Source organism: Mustela nigripes, chromosome 2 (genome assembly GCF_022355385.1).
Source record: "Mustela nigripes isolate SB6536 chromosome 2, MUSNIG.SB6536, whole genome shotgun sequence".
Classification (NCBI taxonomy): domain Eukaryota; kingdom Metazoa; phylum Chordata; class Mammalia; order Carnivora; family Mustelidae; genus Mustela; species Mustela nigripes.
In genome coordinates, this window is record NC_081558.1 from 104,042,108 (window position 1) to 104,060,752 (window position 18,645).

Sequence of the window (18,645 nt, forward strand, 5' to 3'; positions counted from 1 at the left end):
AGAGGCGGGGCAGGGCTGGGGAACAGTGCAGCTGCTGGAGGATCTGGGAGTTTCATCGCTGCGCCCCAACCCTGGGTCCACAGAGCGACCCCCCGCTCCCTCTCGCTGGTCCCCGAGAGAAAGGTGTGCATCACCTTTTCCTGACCTGCCTGGTTCTCCTCTAGAGAACTAGAGGAGAACCAGATCTTGTGGGACTTCCTGCCACCAGGGAGATCCCATCCGCCATGGCAAAACCCCGTGGGGTTTCTCATTCTCATCGCTGGGCTTCATTTGAGAAAGCCCTTCTCCACAGCCTCACCAGCTCTCCTCCGACAACAAGCTTCCTTGCGTCCCCGGTCCTGCTGGCCTCAGTAGACTCAATCACCACGCCTGCTCACTTTGTGGGAATAGTCCTCCACAGGGACAGCTTCTCTCTCAAGTAGGATGTAAGTTGATTTCCCTTCCTTCGCTCTGCTCCCGGCCGTGGCATGGCTCTCCCCGGTCCCGGCAAATGAAAGGTCTCCCTTGATTTTCTGCTCCTGAAGGCAGGGTGAGTTCTCTCCTCACAGAAGGCTTCCACCCCCTCAACTGGGTTCCTCAGAGCTGCCAAGCACCTGGCTTTCAGGACGCCGTGAAAGAGGTCCCTCCGTGCCTGCAGAGAGAGCCGCTGTCAGCGTCTCTCATGGGATTGATACCCGGAAAAGGAAGACAGGCATCTGGGCAACACATCAGTCTCACGGAGATTTCCAAACCGCAAATTTTGCTTGGAAAATGTTGGTCCTTTGAGGAATAAGATATGTAGAATGTCTGACCTTTAGCAACCTGGAAAATCAGCTTACTGGTACTGGATAGAGAAAGCACCCTGGTCCTGGGGGTGTGTGGGGGGAGGGGGTCCTTAAGTTCATCCCTAAGGTTTGTCTCTTTTAGCTTCTTACCGAAGTATAACATGTACAGAAACGTGGGCGTGTGACTGTGTAGATCACGTGATGTCTCTTCACAAACAGTTCACACCCGTGTAACCAGTATCCAGACCAAGAAACAGGACATCACTAGTATCCTCCATCCCAGGCTCTTACTGGAGAAGACAGGCTGGTGGAGATGGGTCCCCATGAGCCAGGACGGCCCCTTGATGCCCCTGCCAGCCTGCCCTTGCTGAGGCCCAGCTGCCAGGGGTGGAGGAGACGATGTGGGTACGTTGTTAGCAGATTCCCCCACCCCGCGGCCCCCAGAACGACCCGGTGAGAGGCAGACAGCAGAGATCCCCACAGACACACACGCTTGTCTGCCAGTGAACTGTCTGCTGCTTAGCAGAGGCCTCTCTGCCTGGGCCTTTTCTGGGCATGTTCTGCCTCTATCTGTTTTTAATTTTCACTTTCCATTTGGGGGAAGTGAAATAGTTCCGAGATGAGATCCTTCGATTGAACAGCCAAGTGTAGTGGAACCTGGTGATCTTTCCAGGGTGGTAAAATTCTCCATCAGTGTTCCAGTCGGCTAGACATGGAAGTTCAGAATGCTCACATATGGGAGGCAATGTCGGGGTACACAGATAGGTCACCCTGCGTCTGGGGGGCTCTGTGGAGTTCCTGCTGCCTGTGGCCTGCTTGTTAAGACTTGAGCTGTCTGATGTACAGTTATCGCCCTCCTTGAGTGCTAGCCACATAAATTCACCACCCTTTCTGCCAGCCATGTACTCACACCGGTAAAGAAATTGTGCTCGTGGCAACTCATGTCTTTGTCCCGACAAGTAGTCTGCCAGTTCAGAAGTGAAAACCGTGACATGGAGAATTTCAGGTTTCTGTGTTTGTCCAGGAAAGAACTTCAGGAGGTGCTGTAAGGATTTGGAAATCCTGACTGGCTCTTACTAGTTTCCTCTGTCCCACAAGACAAATAAGAAATGCCCTCAGACCTCCGTGCGTGATGCTGACAGGTCCCCGACAAAAAGGGTCCAGGAAGGGATGTGTGTAAGAACTAGTTCACCGTATAGTTTTCATTCTCTGTCCCAGAGAATCTGGGAAAGATGGGGCCTGTCAAAGGCAAAAGACATCTTCTCTCCAAGGTAAAACTGGGTCTCCAAAATGTTTTCAGAACATTTATAGCAACTGGGGGACATGTACCAAGACTTGCCAGGAGCCAAAAGGAAGTAAGCCCAGAGCCTGGGACATGGGCATCATGTCCACTGATGGTGTCCTGCCTGATTGATCCTGGGGCCATCGGGGGAGATGGCAGAGAGGTGAGGAAGGAGTCCTTTTTACCCAGTATGTCCTGCCATTCTAAACCCAGAACCCTTGGGTAGTCCTGGCCGTGGGCATGACACTGGAGTTCCTTTCCTCCCGGGCCCAAGATAGCAACATGTTTCTCCAGGCCACAGGTTGGCCCGAGGGCAGCTGTCCTCAGATGTCTCCAGCACCCCCGGCTGGGAGTGGTGAACTCTTTACTCGATGCTCTGAGCTTGCCTGAGTGGATTGGATGGAGCCCTTGAGCCTCCTCTTCCATGGCAGGCCTTTTGGTTCTCTGAACCGTGTTGTCTGTTTAGGGAACTGCCAGAAAAGCTGGATGGAGTTCCCTTTCCAAAAAGACATCGCATTTGCTCACTTCTCAGGCCTGGAGTGAGCTGCTTGGTCCCCCCAAGTTACGGTAGGGATGGAGTCCATTTTAATTTCCCTGTTTGCTCACTGGCCCCTAGGTCACCTTACCAGTCCCAGCAGCCTCCATTTGGAGTGAAGGGTCAGTGTTGGAGGAAAGAGAATAAAAGCCAGTTAGAACCACTGTTTTTCAAGAGTGTCTACTGTGTATAGGTATCTTTGAAACAAAGAACGAGGATCTTCTCTTTAAGCTTGACAACACCTCTCTGCATAGGTACTATTGTTACCCCTGGAAACGAGTCCAAACTCACTCTTTCTTCTGCAGCATTTTCAGTGGGCTGTGGGTTTTCTTTTTCTCTTCACACTTTGTACAAGACCTCATGGCCTGTCCTGGGCTTTTATCTGTAAAGAAGATGGGAATCACTTTCCTGTTGCTTCCTACAGTCTTAGCCATCGGAACCTCCCTTGCTACCGTGTGGATCAAAAGCTTTGTCAATACAGGCGAACATTCAGCTCACCCACCCGCTAAAGAAAAAGAACAGTTTCAGGAATCTGTTTCCACCCTCAGGAAGCTGGTGGAGAGCAGACAGCTAGAGATAACTAGGTACAAGAGCTGGTAACCAGACACTGCTCTGTCCAAGCCTTTAGCTACAAACTGCTCACAGAGTTCAGCCCATGGATCCCACAGTCAGAACGGAACCCTGGGGTGGCTGGGGAGGCAGTGAGTGGGGAGCTCAGGGAGGAAGCCCTCTCTGTGGTTCAGAGAAGGGGGTGGGTGCTTCTCCAGGCCCCTACTTCTGTCAGCTGTGTACTCTCCTTCACCTAAGGGAAGATCGTTTTCACCAACCCGTTGTCTTCATGCTGCCTTCAAAAGTAGATCACGTTTGCCTCACTTAGAGAATCATTGCAAATAGTCCCAGGTGCTTGGTGACGCATTTAGAGATTTCTAGGCCCCCAGGGTTTTATAGAGTGTGAGCCCTGGTGGGCAGGGTTAGGGGTCCATGTCTGCTGGATGCTACCTATGACAAATCTGGTATACAGAATCAACAATAAATGGTGTACACAGGACACATGCTCTCCGTGGATGTCTCGGTGAAGGGATCTCACACCTGTTGCTTCTACTCCTGTTCATGAATGCGAGGCTGACCCAGGCAGACCCTCGTGGAGAACAGATTCTGAGCTGAGAAAAAGCCTTTGGAAAGTGAGTGGGGAACCTAAATGCAATAGTACATGATATCTCTAGGCCACTGTGGCTGGAAGGAGCCTTAAGAATAGGTTCAACCCATTTTATAGATGAAGAAATTGAGATCAAGGCAGGAAATGAGTTTCCTCAAGTCCCTAGTGAACTAATGCCTGAGCTCATGCTGCAGCAGGTCTCCAGACTCCCAGACTGGGGGTTCTTTTATGTCCCCAGAAAGGCACTCATTTAACCTGTCTGTGTGCACACACACATACGCACATACGCACAAGCACACATGCGTACAGACTTAAGTGGGTGAGACTCTTCCTGCACGCTGCACGTTCCTATCAGAGCCTGGCACCAGTCTCAGTGGGTTACAGGGCCTAAGAAGACACCCTCTGAGTGAAGGTGTCTCCCTCCAAAGTGTCCAGGTGTCCGCAGGACTTTTCCAGGTCTCCGGATGCCAGGGACTGCACAGCTGCGACACAGTGTGTGAGAAAGGGGTGATCTGCTCTGCTGTTCTGTCCCACTGCTGTGCCCAGGATAGGCACTTCCGGTTGTATTTTCCTGGGCTCTTTTTGCTCTTAGATCCTGTCTGCCAGGTGTAAGCTTGTCCTAGGAAGCTGGGCCCAAACGGGTCAGTAATGTGCTCACGGTATCATGGGACCGGACACTGTTGGGGGGGGGGGTGGAGCCTGTCGTCCTTCCCTCACCACTGAGCCTGTCGCCTCAGACGGGTCTGAGATTTGGCTAATGGGAAAAGGGGTTACAGTCCTCATCCTATATCCCAGAAGGTCCCTAGAGTTCTTAACGCAAGTCTCCCCTCTGCACATGCGCACATACGCCCAGGGTTCTGCCGGCTGCTCCTAGCCGGTTTGATTTCACGCGTGTGCGTGTGCATGCACACACACACACACACACACACACACGCACACACACCCAGCCTGGCTCGCTACCACACCCATTCCGCAGATGGGCAGGCAAAGACTTGCAGAGATTAAATACTTTGTGTAAGGACTGGTTAGTTGAATAACGAGAGTTTGAACCCAGATCCCAGTGAATGCCCAGTTTCTCTGGTTCACCGTGGCACTGGTAAATAGACAAGCTCTCTCTCTAGAACTCAACGTCAGCGCCTCAAGAAGCCATTCAGAGCGCAGGGAAGAACGGACTGTTCCCCTAGCCTGGCTGTGGGTCTCCTCCAGAGGTGTGCCCCCTTCTCTCAGTCCCCCCCCCCCCCCCCCCGCCGCCGGCTGTTCCTGGAGTACAGTCTCCTGTGGCTGTTGGCCTCCGTGCTGTGGAGGACGGAGTGGGGCGCATTGTGTTGCCAGCCCCTCTTCCCTCTGACTTGCTCCCTCGTACCGCTGCCAGAGTGTGGATTTGTACTATGTCTCCACGGAAAGATGTTTCCTTGCTACAGTCTTCAGAACGTTGGGATTTAGCTGATGAAAGCCACTTGCATACCTAAGAAATATTGGTTAAGTCGCGAAAAAGAAAAAGAGTGAGATAGATATTAATACCACACAACGAGTTTTAAAGCCATCAGTCTACTTTGAATGGTAGCCTCTGGCCGTTGAAAACTACCGATGCTGCTTATCTAAATCATGCCTTCCCACTGTACCCCTTAAAACAAAGACACACTTAGCTATGTGTGCGTGTACATACATGCGTGTACACACACACACACTCTCTCTCTCTCTCTCTCTCTTTACCTCATCCTGCAGCCCCTGGATGGACATCTCCAGACAGGAAAACCACCATTTAAAAAAAAGATTTTATTTATTTATTTATTTAAGAGAGAGAGAGAGAGAGCATGAGCGAGAGCACAAGCAGGGGGAGCAGCAGAGAGAGGGAGAAGCAGGCTCCCCACTGAGCAGGGCCCTGGGGCCATGACCTGAGCAAAGGCAGACATTTAACCAACAGAGCCACCCAGGTGCCCCAGGAAAACCACTATTTTCCAAAGCAACTTCTTTCTTCCTTGGCTAGCCCTGTGGTGAAAGAGTGTCTTTCTGTATTGGGCCCAAATTCACCTCTTTTCATCTTCTCTCCTTTCAACTCAGAGAGGGTTTAGAAAGTTAGTTCATGAGACAAACCAGCAAACCAAGGAACAAGCCCACAGCCCTCTTAGATTTCCTCCTGGCATTGAGAGCCAGGAAGGTGTCTGTGGCCAGCCGTTCGTCTGTCAGGCTCCCAGCACTGGCCCGGCCTTTCATTGGGAGGGGGTGTCAGCTTGGATCCCTGGCTCCGGTCCTCACCCCTGCATCCTACTGGAAAACTTGGAAGTCCTGGTGGATGCCCCGGGGCCCTAAATGTGCCAGGCCTGTGATCTTTGCTAGATTTTGGCCTCAGTGGGGATCTGTCTGTGGGAACAGTCCAGGGTCATTCTGTTAATCTTCAGAGGCCTTGCCCCAGATTCTCCTCTCCTGTCCTGTGACCCTGGTGACATTCCGGGAACACTTGTCCACGTGAGGGGAGGGACCACTGCTGGGAACTTTGATCAGCTCTGGGGCCGCTGGGTTCACACTGATCATAGACACACCAGACATACTTCTGCTCCCTAGAAAGAACCGGACCTGCTGGTGTGTGTCCTCGTAGCCCCTCGAGGTAGGTCTCCTGGGGTCTGTGGGGACGGGGGAGGAACCTGGCCTCGGGTCCCAGCTCTGGGGCAGAAGAGAAGCAGGCCACTCCTCTGAGGGTCAGAGCCTGGCCCTGGCTCCAAGCAGGAGACACCATGCGTGTCCTCTGCTGTGGGATGAGAAGCCCCCGTGACCCCCAGCTGGGGTGGTACTGGTCTGGGGCAGGAGGCAGGTGGCAGCAGGGGGGTCCTGAGATAAAGTAGTCTGGTCTCTGTGCTCTGGGAGTGCATAGGGAACAGTGGGGTTAAGTAGGAAGACCATATGTCCAAGTTTGCCTGGTCTCATCTTCATTTATGCCTTGTTTATGCCATCCTGTGGCTCCCCTTTGAGTTCTGGTTTCACTGATATAGTCACTCCAAGAATGAAATCTGTAGGTAGCTACCTATTCACTATTCACTATTCACTACTATTCACCTACTCACTATTCGGCAGGTATTGTGTTAAATGAGTTGTATTTACTATCTAATGTAAACATATGTATTGTCCAGTTGGGGACTCATTTTAACCCTAAGGGATGAGGTTACAAACATGCATGGGAAAATTGAGGCTTAGAGTGAAAAAGGGACCTGTCCAAGCCCACGCAGCCTGTAGGGAGCAGTGTCAGAATCTGCACCCAGGTCACAGCCCTGGCAGAGCTCAAGGGCATCCCCCTTCCACTAAAGCACAAGGGGCACAAGACACAATATACGGGGGACCAAGAGCTGCAGACACACTTGGGTCAGTTCGACACAGCACACCTGGTCTGCACTCAGCTCTGGGCCACTCAGAGTTGGGTGCACAGCCCTGTAAGACAAGCTGCAGGAAACATCCCTAGCCCCCAGGAAGTCACAGTCAGACGGGCGCAACTGACCAGAAGTTAGAGCAGAAGAACCCAAGAATTCCACTGAGGACGGGAATGACCTGTGGGGTCCTTAGTCAAGGATGGCTTCCTGGGGAAGGCGTGACTTGTGAGGGCCCGGGGTGTAGTTGCAATAAGGAGGCACGGGGACATCCTAAAGCAGAAAGGGCTGTGTCAGTAGGAGTTAGAGGTGGTGCCCTGGCAGAAGCGTTTGAAGAAAGGGGAGTGCTCCGTTTACAGCTTCTTTTTCTTCTTCTTCTTTTTTTAGATTTTATTTATTTATTTGAGAGAGAGTGCTCGCACACAGGTGAACAAGCGGGGGGAGAGGCAGAGGGAGAGGGAGAAGCAGGCTCCCCAAGGAGCAAGGAACCCGACAGAGGGCTCAAGCCCAGGACCTTCGATTCATGACTGAGCCACTTTGGGATCATGACCTGAGCCAAAGGCAGATGCTTAACTGACTGAGCCACCCAGGCACCCCACAGCTTCTCTCATTTCACTACGCGGGCTCTCTTCCACCAGGGCTGCCGGGAGCCTTCTTGATATGGGTTCTAGGGAGGGGAGCAGTCCAGGAAGCCCACAGTATGCGTTCAGGGGCTATGTGTCTTACATGGTAATCCGAATGTTTATGACTTTCATTCATTTTTTTTAAAAGACTTTTATTTATTTATGTGACAGATAGAGATCACAAGCAGGCAGAGAGGCAGGCAGAGAGAGAGGAGGAAGCAGGCTCCTTGCTGAGCAGAGAACCCGATGCAGGGCTTGATCCCAGGACCCTGAGATCATGACCTGAGCCGAAGGCAGAGGCTTAACCCACTGAGCCACCCAGGTGTCCCATGACTTTCAACCTTATTACAAATGTGACCTGTTTTTTTTTAGAAACTGTAGAGAATTTCTGATAAAACAAAAGGAAAAAGTGAAAATCACCCACCATTCTGTTTTTCAGAGATAACTACTGCAAATAGTTCATGTATAATCTGAAGCTTACTAAGAGCCATGGATAGTCACTTCATTAATATGAACGTGTGCGTCGAGAGGGCCTTATTATGTGTAACAAAAAATGCCCCTCTATTATCTCTCAGGAAATTTCCAGGGTTTTTGGAGCTCTGTAGCAGGAGTCAAGGCAAAGACCAAATATGTATTTCTAACTATATCACCATATCACAAACTCAATGCCGGTTATCTCAGTTAATTACCACAACTCGAACAAAGCTGTCATTTAGGTAGTGGTGTTCCTATCATGATTGTTTTCCACTTACAAATGCAGAAACCAGATACCTCAGACAAAGTGGGTAGCAGGTTGGGGAGGGCCAGCTGGCTGGGACCGGGGGAAGGAGGAACTCTGGAAAGGAGACCCGACAGCTGGACTTCCCAGGGGACTTGGATGAGGCCATCAGGAGCTCCGGGTGGACCTCTGAAGCCCTTCTTCCTGCTCCCAGATGTGCTGGGGCTCAAGGGACAGAATCCAGCCCTGTTGATGATGCAGACCGCAATGTAGCCATCCCCGAGTAGAGCAGTAGTCCCCTGACAGTTTGGGATCCGGGCTCTGGGCTCCCGTCACCCTCTGGTAGGAGTGAGGGTTGGCTCTGCGGTGGATGACGGACTGGCTTGGGGCACACACAGAAATATATCAACCCAAAAGCAATTTGAGAAGGGGAAAAAGTGCATTTGCAACCAGTCAACCACTCCCCTGCCCCCACCAGAGCCAGAATCCCCTGGCTTGCTGAGAGCATGGAACATTTTTTGTGGGCATGTGCTGATCTCTGCAGAAATGCAGAGGCGGTTTCTCAGAGAGATGCTGGAATCTTCTGGCTGCTCCCCACAGTCCCTTCCGGTGCTGGCCTCCACAGTGCCCAGGCAGGGACGTTCTCTGTCTCCAGAGTCCCCAGTGATCTGCTCGTGAGGGCAGTTGGGAAAGGGGCCCATGGCCAGGGTAGCCTAGCCATAGCCATCAGAATCTGTGCTCCTCTCAACCAAAGGCAAAACAATGATAAGCTTCCCTTGGCTGGGAGGAAAGAGCCAGAAAAAAATGCTGTAGAGAGACATCTTGCTGGTCCATAACTGGGGCGGTTGGATGATCTCATCAGGTTTTCCATGGCTAACCCCTGTGACAACTTGAGAACAAAGTTGGGGCTGGTCCATGCTCAGAATAATCAGGGTCATTAAGGCTCTACTGCTGAACGCTCACTGTGGGCCAGGCTCTGGGTTTGTGCTTTCCACACGGTTTATCTGATTTGATCTTCAGAACAGCCCCATGAAGAAGGTAGTACTGAAGCTTGCTGTTGGGAAGATGAAGAAATGGAAGCACAGAGAGGTTAAGCAATTCAGCCAAGGCCACATAGCTAATGAGGGCTAGGGACAGGATTTGTACCCATACTATCTGACTCCAGAGCACAAACTCTTAGCCATTCTAGAATGATGTGAGAATGAGTCTTAGGTTGGGGGGGGGGGGGAATATTTGGGAACATTCCATTTCCTGCTTCCTCCAACAGCATAGACTGGGGCCCTTTCCTGAACTTCAGAGGCCCTGTTCTGGTCCTCTTCCCACCTTGACACCTCCAGCAGTGAGAAGTTTGCAAAACCAAAGGCACATATCCATCTGGAGGCTATGCCCCTGTTTTCAATCATGCTTCAGGTACCCAGGAACAAGGGCTTGTGTGGGTCGCCTCCTCAGGTCTATCTTCCCTAGGCTGACCAGGTCCCAGCAGTGCCCACCCTTAGGTATGAGCGGACAGACAGCAGGTGAGGTCCCTTGTATATGTTCGCTCATGTCCACTCTAATGGAGGTTTTCTGGAAACTGCCTTTGAGAACCAAGGACTGAAGGGGTTAGCAAGGAAGGGGACTGGCACAGTATGCATTGTTATGCATTATGGCGTGTTTAGGACAAACATTGCTCCCTCTTACCCTCCAGAGGAGGACAAATCCCGTGCAGTCTCATGGTCTGGCTGGCGATCACTCACTGTGGTTTGAACCAAGCCCACGCAGGTCAGCGTTGGGCCGGACGCCAAGCACACGTCTTCCTACACTGGGGACAGCCACAGGGAGTCATCGTGTCAGGGAACTACACTAACTGCCTAGGTCGAGGAGCATACGCCCAGGCACCGTATTCCTGGGGCCAGGGAAGGCTTCTTTGAGGATCCTTGGGGGTGTTGTGTAGGATCTCCAGCACCAGCCTGGCTGGTAGGCGGGGCTGGGACCATGGCCATCCCATCTTTCTACAGCCTGAGCCCTGCCTTTATCTGTAATACACCTCAGATGAGTGTATGCATTGTTATGCATTATGGCATGTTTAGGACAAACATTGAGTCCTTAGGTCAGTGTCTGACCTAAGGTGCCCCCTGGTTCTATGACCCCCAGGCAAGCAGTTACAGAGCTCAGCTTTAGCCCGAGACTCTATTCTCCGGCGGTTGCACGTAGAAGCTACAGACTCACGTGTCCTGAGTGGCAGGCAGGTGCGGCTGCTGTGAGAGCCCTCCCCTGCCACTTCTTGCGGTGAACTCAGCATCGGTGCAAGCGACAGAGGGGGCTCGAGGGAGACACGCACTTTCTATGGGAGAAATGGTCCCTCTCTACTGATTAGGCAGAAATATTCCTGGAAAAACTGGACTATTGAGTGTCTGAATAGGAGGAGGGTACAGGGAGTTTTCGTAAGCGCCGTGTTTGCCCATGGAGAGCCCTTTGGCCTGACGTGGAATCGCGGGAGGGAGGAGGCAGCCAGCAGAGGGCAGCAGAGACAAGGCCAGCAAAGAGGGTTTGGGGCCAAGACACCCCAACATGGAGCGGATTGTGAGTGTTTTCTGGGGACTGGTAAACTGAGAAAAGTTAGGATTATGTTTTTCAAGGTTTTTTCCTTTCTGTCTGTCTTCCTTTCTTCCTTTCCTCCATCTCTCTTTTCTTCCTCTCTCTGCCTCTCCTTCCTTCCTCCCTTCCTGTCTGTCTGTCTCTTTCCGGTAAAGCCAAATGAATTCTATCTAAAGGACATTCTGTTCTTCCTACTTCTTTGGTGTTCGAATCACCTTTCTGTTATGATGGTGGCTTACAACGTTTAACAATAATTAACAAGATTTATTAATTTCTCACTCCACGTCAGACACTGACCTAAAACCTTTGGCTGTGTTCTCATTCAGTCCTTACAATTATCCTGACCTGGTCAGCACTATCCCTATTTTACACACCAGGGAAGTGAAGCACAGCTGGATGGAGTAACACGCCCAAGGTCACACAGTGAGAATGAGCTAGAACGTGGTGGAGCTGGTATTTGAACTCATGGAACCTGGCCCCCGACAGACCCTGTAAATGACGGGTGGGAGCTGTAGTGGCTTGGAGGACAGCCTCCCCCCCCCCCGCCCCGGACAAAGCCATGGGGCAATTAAGCCCAACTCCAGCTGGTCTTGTCATGTGGGAACGTGAGCTCCCTGCTCCTAAATCATCCTGAAATCTGGACATTTTAATGTGAGATTTCTCAATTTTCTATGTTGGCTCGTGGTTCACATAGGAAAAAAACGAGCCATACAACACAACTGGAAGCTGAGGCACCAATCTGTGAGCTGGGGTTGGATGCTGGTTTAAAATGATATTTTTAGCTGACTAAAAACTTCATCCTCTTTTCTTATTTAAAACGAACCCTCAAACCCCCAAATCCACTGGTCTGTAGAATCTCTGCATCTGGAATCCTCCTGTCCAGATGATGTTGGAAAGTTCCATGGGCTTAGTGGTGGGAAGGCGGGGGGGGGGGGGGGGGAAAAAGGGGCTTTTCGCGGTGGTAGTAAGGAGCAGGTGACTAATTCAAGATGAGAGCCTGTTTATTGGGACGCTCAGGTAGCTCAGTCTGTTGGGTGCCTGCCTTCAGCTCAGGTCATGATCTCAGGGTCCTAGGATCGAGTGTCACATGGGGCTCCCTGCTCAGGGGGGAGCCTGCTTTTCCCTCTCCCTCTGCCTGCTGCTGCTCCACCTGCTTATGCTATCTCTCTAATAAGTAAGTAAAATCGTCAGAAAAATAAATAAAAGAGCCCATTTTCTCCCTGCGGCTGCTCTCAGCCCCAGCTGATGTACAAGAGCACACAGCTAGTCCATCATTAGGCTCTGCAAGGTGCTGAGATTTGGGAACTCAGGAAGAGTTTTGGGTTAAAAATTCCCTGTGCACTAACAACCCGCTCAGATTTTACACATTACCTGAAAAATTCCATACCACCCACGGTCTCCTCCTTTCCCTCTTTCCATGACTTTTAATCTCACCTCCACCCTTTCCCTCCACCTGAAAGCACATGGGAAGTCCAGGAGACCTGGGTCTTTGTCTTGCCACTAACCTGCCGGGTGGCTGTGGATAGGCCATGTGACAGCCCATCAGGAGGTCCGAACCTGGGTCCCAGGAACCTTGCAAGGCTGCCATGAAGCTGTATGAAAACAACCACTGAAAACACATACTGTCCCAAGGGGTGGCCTCCCTGATAGAGTTAATCCCCATCTCCTGGCTGGCCCAGCCCGGCGCTGGCCGCCCTTGATCAAGGCGTCACCTCTGTTCTCTCTTCCTGCTGGGGTCAGGAGATGCTGTACGGAGCCTGGCTGTGCTGGGCCGGCCTCCTGCTCCTGGCCAGGCCCTCCCGGCCCTGCCCTGCGGGCTGTGACTGCTTCATCCAGGAGGTGTTCTGCTCTGATGAAGGGCTGGCCGCCATCCCTCCAGACATTCCGCCCCATGCCACAGACATCATCTTTGTACAGACCTCGCTCACCACGGTGGGAGCTCGGGCCTTCAGCGGCAGCCCCAACCTGACCAAGGTGGTTTTCCTCAACACGCAGCTCCAGCACTTCGGGCCCGACGCCTTTGGGGGGCTGCCCAGGCTGGAGGACCTAGAGATCACCGGCAGTGCCTTTTCCAACCTCAGCGCTGACGCCTTCTCCAACCTGACCTCCCTGGGGGAGTTCACCCTCAACTTCAACGCGCTGGAGGCTCTGCCCGAGGGCCTCTTCCAGCAGATGCGCGCCCTGGAATCTCTCCAGCTGCAGGGTAACCGGTTCCAGAGCCTGCCCGGGAGGCTCTTCCGGCCTTTGAGAGGGCTGAAAGCCCTCAACCTGGCCCAGAACCTGCTGTCCCGCTTGCCTGAGGAGCTGTTCGAGCCCCTGGGGAGCCTGCAGAGCCTGAAGCTGAGCAACAACGTGCTCTCCGGCCTGCCCCCCAGTGTGTTCAGCCAGCTGGGCTGCCTGCGGGAGCTCTTCCTTGACGGCAATGCCATCAGGGAGCTGCCACCAGGAGTATTCGCGGGGCTCTTCCAGCTGGAGAAGCTGTGGCTGCAGCGCAATGCCATCGGCCACCTACCGCTTTCTGTCTTCTCCTCTCTGGGCAACTTGACCTTCCTGAACCTGCAGGGGAATGCGCTGCAGGGGCTGCCTGCCGGCCTCTTCGCGCCCACCCCGGCCCTGCTCGGCCTGTCTCTGTCCTACAACAGGCTGGAGGCCATCAGCGAGGATGCCTTTGCCAACCTGTCCAGCCTCAGTTCCCTGACTCTGTCGCACAACGCCCTCACCCATCTCCCCGCCGGCGTCTTCAGGAACCTGCAGGAGCTGGTCAGGCTCTACCTGGGCAGCAACAACCTGACGACCTTGCACCCAGCGCTCTTCCAGAACCTGTCCAAGCTGGAGCTGCTCAGCGTCTCCCGAAACCTCCTGACCACGCTCCCCGAGGGCATCTTCGACACGAACTACAACCTGTTCAACCTGGCCCTGCACGGCAACCCCTGGCAGTGCGACTGTCACCTGGCCTACCTCTTTGGCTGGCTGCGTGAGTACAGCGACCGGCTCTTCAACATGCAGACCTACTGCGCTGGCCCCACCTACCTGAAGGGCCAGCTCCTGCCCACCTTGCAGGAGGAACAGCTGGTGTGTCCCGTCACCGGCAACCGTCTGGGCTTCCAGGCCCCAGGGTCAGAGGACGGAGAGCTGGGGGGCCCCTGGGACCTGGATGCGGAGGAGAGGGCGGTTGGGAGCCGGTGCACCTACAGCAACCCTGAGGGCACTGTGGTGCTTGCCTGTGATGGCGAGGATCGGTGCCGCTGGCTGAATGTCCAGCTATCCCCCAGGCCGGGGTCAGGTCCCCCGGCACTAACGTTCAATGGCAGCCAGCACTGGGACTTGAAGTCGAGCTGCGGCTCCGTGAGGATCACCGTGGCCATTGAGGCCCGGCCAGAGGGGAGCTAGGTACAGGGCGTGCGGAGCCGGGAGCCTGCCTAGGTGGCCTCCGGGGGCCTGCCCAGGCCAGAGGTGGGGGCCAAGAGGGAGCTGAAGCCCTGCCTCTACAGGTGCTGGAAGGAGCTGCATTTCCCAGGTGGAGAAGGTGTTGCTGCAGGTGGCGTGGGTGGGGGGTGGGGGGGGGGGATGGGGGGGGGGGGGGGGCTCCATCTTCCTTCCACTTCCTCCCTTCCTCCTCCTTCCTCCTCCTCCCTCCTCCCCCCTTCTGTTCCTATCACCCAGGCGGAGCCCTACCTGGGCCTTCCTTAAGCTTTGTAAAGCTGTACTGGGTTCTGGAGAATAAAAGAACATTCTCCCTGGTGTTTCTTGATGATCTAACGGCCACCCCACTCTCACCCCGCCCGAGGTTCTGAGCCTCAGGCATCGCCCACCCTGGTCCTGTTTGGACTTCTAGCTCAAAGGACAAATGTCCCTTTCCATCTCTCTCACCGGAAAGTTGCTTTCAATTGATACAGAGAAAAACAAAGGAGGTGTGAGAAGCAGAGGTGAGCAGAAGGATGAGGGACAGAGGTCTGACTGGTGTGTGTGGGGGGGGGACTTGTGTCATTTGGGGCCACTTCCAGCACCATGGTCAGGGGAGACCAGGATGAATGGGGGGCCTCAGGAGGCTCCGTTTGGCTCTCCCCACCCCCATCCCCATCTACCCCCATGGCCCAGCAGACAAGGGGGCTGCTCCCTGAGCCCGGAGTGGGGAGGAGTGGTGAGCAGGGCTTGGAGGTGCATCAGCCTTCAGCTCTCTGACAGCATCTGCCTCTGTGGCTGCCTGCCCCCTGCGATGGTTCTCCTCTGGATCACAGGACCCCACGCTCTCACCGCCCGGCCATACCTTCCATCTCCCAGCTGCCCATCTCTTCTCTGCTGGGATCTGCCAGGGGCCTACTGTCCGGCCTCCCGGGGGAATCTCAAGTGTGTCCCCGGGATGACCTGCATCTCACCTTGGGCTCAGGATTTCACTGCCTCTGTGAGGAGATACCTGCCTGCTCTGCAGCGCTGTGTTCGATTATCCCACCACGAACATGTGTAAAGCAAACCCATCCCGGCTTCCTCCGGGATTTCCCTCTAGCAAAGCCCAGGAGCTGGGTGTGTTCTCCAGTCTCCCCTCCCCTTCAATCCTCATGGCCCACCCATCTGGGAAGGCTTCTGAGCTTCTGAGCACCCGTCTATCCATTTCCCCCTTCCCATCCTCAGCCTCCAGTGTGCAGCCACTTTCCTGGTTCTCCTGCCTCCGGCGTAGACAGGTCTGAATGAAATGCTGGGGAAGGAGAGGGACACACGAATCTGATGTCTGGCAGGCCCTCCAGGAACTCACTCAGGGTCTGGCAAGTGAGAGCTCAGACAAGGGTGCACATCTCCTGGGTGGCGGGCAGGGTAGACAGTGAAGCCATGAACCAAGGGCAGGGACAGGTTTGGGGAAAGGCAGGAGCACAATGTCAGCTGCAGGCAAGGAATTGCAACTCCTCCTTCGTGTCCAGGGATGCCCTTTAAAAAACACGCTTCCCAAGGCTCAAATCAAAACCACCATAATCCTAAGGTGATGGAAGATAATTGAGCAGATTTGCCAAAGGAACAGACTCCCAGATTCACTGGGTTCAATTCCCAGAAGCATTTGGATTAATATTCCTTTTTTAAAAAAAAATTGTATATATTCATTTGAGAGAGAGGGAGCTAGAGAGCACGAGCAGCAGGGAGGGACAGAAGGAGAGAAGCTGACTTCCCGCTGAGCAGGGAGCCCAATATGGGGCTTCATCCCAGGACCCTGGGATCATGAGCTGAGCCGAAGGCAGAGACCTAACTGACTGAGCCACCCAGGCACCCCTAGAGTAATCATCTTAATCAGTCCTCCAAGGCTGGGGAACTGTGCCATCTCTGGGATCCCAAGGCCCTGAGTGTCTGTAGGTCCTGTAAGGCCAGCCCCAGGCTAGTGCTCTCCCAGCCCCAGGCCCAAGGCCGGCTCCATTAGACTGCTGGCTTCCCTCTGGGGGTGATGCCCGCTGTCCGGTGAGAGCATCACCGCCCCAGTACATCTAGTACATTCTAGTACATTTCCCCCAAACTCTAACTCCTTATTAAATTAAAATAGAATCATTTCTCTCTGTGATGAATGACGTTGGGGAAAGAGCCCTGGCTGACGGCTAGGGGCGGGGTGGGCTGGGCAAGCGGCGTGTTCTCCCTTTCCGGTTGGCTGGGCGACACCAGAGTCGCTGTGCTCTTTTGGGTAGCATGGCCGAATTTTACAAATAAACATATACATGTTGCATGGAATGCATACAAAACTATTTGTAGCTTATCTGAAATCCGAGATTAACTGGTTATCCAGTGTTTTATCTGGTGACCCAACCACCCGATGGACACTGGGGAAGCGGCATCTGTGGTGTGGGGAGTTCTGACCACTAAGGGGGCCACAGTGTCCTGAGGGGAAGCAGGAGGCACTGAGCAGCCCTGCAGTTCAGACTGAGGGCAGCAGAGAAGAGACTCTGAGTGTGCCCCACACCCCAGGAGTCCTTGTCTCCTTGTGGAGCTGGCCCAGTCTGGGGTGGTACTAACGCTTTTAATGGGTTCCAGGTTAGAAATCAGGACACTAGGCTCCCTCCTTCCTTAGCATTCCGCCTCTAGCAAATCATGGCTCCTCTCCAGGTCTTTCCTCAGCTATAGAAAAAGAAGTTTCATTCTTTTCTTTTCTTTTTTAAAGATATATTTATTTGGGGTGCCTGGGTGGCTCAGTTATTAAGCATCTGCCTTTCGCTTACATCATGATTCCAGGGTACTGGGATCAAGCCCCACGTCGGGCTCCCTGCTCAGCGGAGAGCCTGCTTCTCCCTCTCCCACTCCCCCGGTTGTGTTCCCTCTCTTGCTGTCTCTCTGTCAAATAAATAAAGTCTTTAAAAAAAAAAAAGATTTATTCATTTACTTACTTGAGAGAGAGAGAGCGAGCGAGTGAGCAAGTGAGCAAGGGAGCACAAGGGGTGGGGGCAAGGGCAGAGGGGAGAGATACCCCTAAGCAGACTTCCCACCTGGCATGGAGCCCTACATGGGACCTGATTCCATGAGCCTGAGACCATGACCTGAGCCAAAACCAAGAGTCAGATGCCCAACCGACTGAGCCAGGCACCCCAGGAGGTTTGTTTGTTTGCTTTTAAAGATTTATTTATTTATTTGAGAGAGAGAGAGAGAGAGAGAGATCACAAATAGGCAGAGAGAGACAGAGAAGCAGACTTCCCGCTGAGCAGGGAGTCCAACCCGGGGCTCATGATCCCAAGACCCTGAGATCATGACCTGAGCCAAAGGCAGACGCTTAACCCACTGAGCTACCCAGGTGCCCCAGGATTTTGGTTCTTGATGCTGATCGAACCTCAGAATCACCTGGAGAGGTAAAGGTAACCCCAGCAACAGGCACCTGGGAGGGCCCTCTTTCCAGAGATTCTGCTTCAATCGACCTGGGGCAGAGTGACCCAGAAAACAGTTTTATCTTTAACTCCCGCAGAGACTCTCACACCGAGCCAAGGTTGAAGAGTTGGGCTCTATCTTGTCCCGCACTGGGTCTCATGGCTGTTTGGAGCTAGACCCAGGGCAGTGGTGCGAATGCTAGCTCGGTCTGACCCGCATGCTGTAGTGGTCTGGATGAATTCATGAATGAAATGAGCCACGAAACGGGCCATATAAAAAGATTTCGTAGGTGTTCTTTTTTCTTGTTGGTGTTTTTAATTTTACCATCCTCATGCCCTCTGGAGATCTTGAAGAAGCAAGCTGGCTGCAGGCTACCTTGTTTTCTTGCTAAGGCATCCCAAAGCCCCTCCTTCCAACAGGTGGGACGCTTTGCCCTCATGTCCTGAATGTTCCACAGTTGGGTGATTCCCTGCCACTTGCCAGCAGTGTAACCTTGGGCACCTACTGTAGCTCTCTGTGCCTCAGTTTCCTCATGCGTACTGTTGATCACAGGCTTCGTGGTGCCCACTTCACGGTGCTGTTGGTGAGGGGGAAATAAGTGCATTCATGTAAGAAGGACACATGGGTTCTCAGAAATGTTATCTGTTATTATGATTTCTAGAGAAGTGTGGTAAGTGTGGCAGGCAGGAGGCAAGACCTTGGCCTTTGCATTGGTGTGAACTCTTCCCATCCCTGTTTCTGGGAGGATATTAAAGTTGCTGTTTACATATCAAAATTCTATCATTTGGGAGGACTGGAAATGCCATTGA

General features: G+C 53.2%; 1 protein-coding gene across 1 annotated transcript; it reads left to right on the forward strand.

Moving 5' to 3' along the window:
- The first annotated feature begins 6,234 nt into the window (after positions 1-6,234).
- On the forward strand, positions 6,235-14,559 carry CPN2 (carboxypeptidase N subunit 2). Its single transcript, XM_059388015.1, has 2 exons — positions 6,235-6,342; positions 12,752-14,559. The coding sequence occupies exon 2, from the start codon at positions 12,755-12,757 to the stop codon at positions 14,399-14,401; it is 1,647 nt and encodes a 548-aa protein (XP_059243998.1). The 5' UTR covers positions 6,235-6,342; positions 12,752-12,754; the 3' UTR covers positions 14,402-14,559.
- Positions 14,560-18,645: the final 4,086 nt, after the last annotated feature.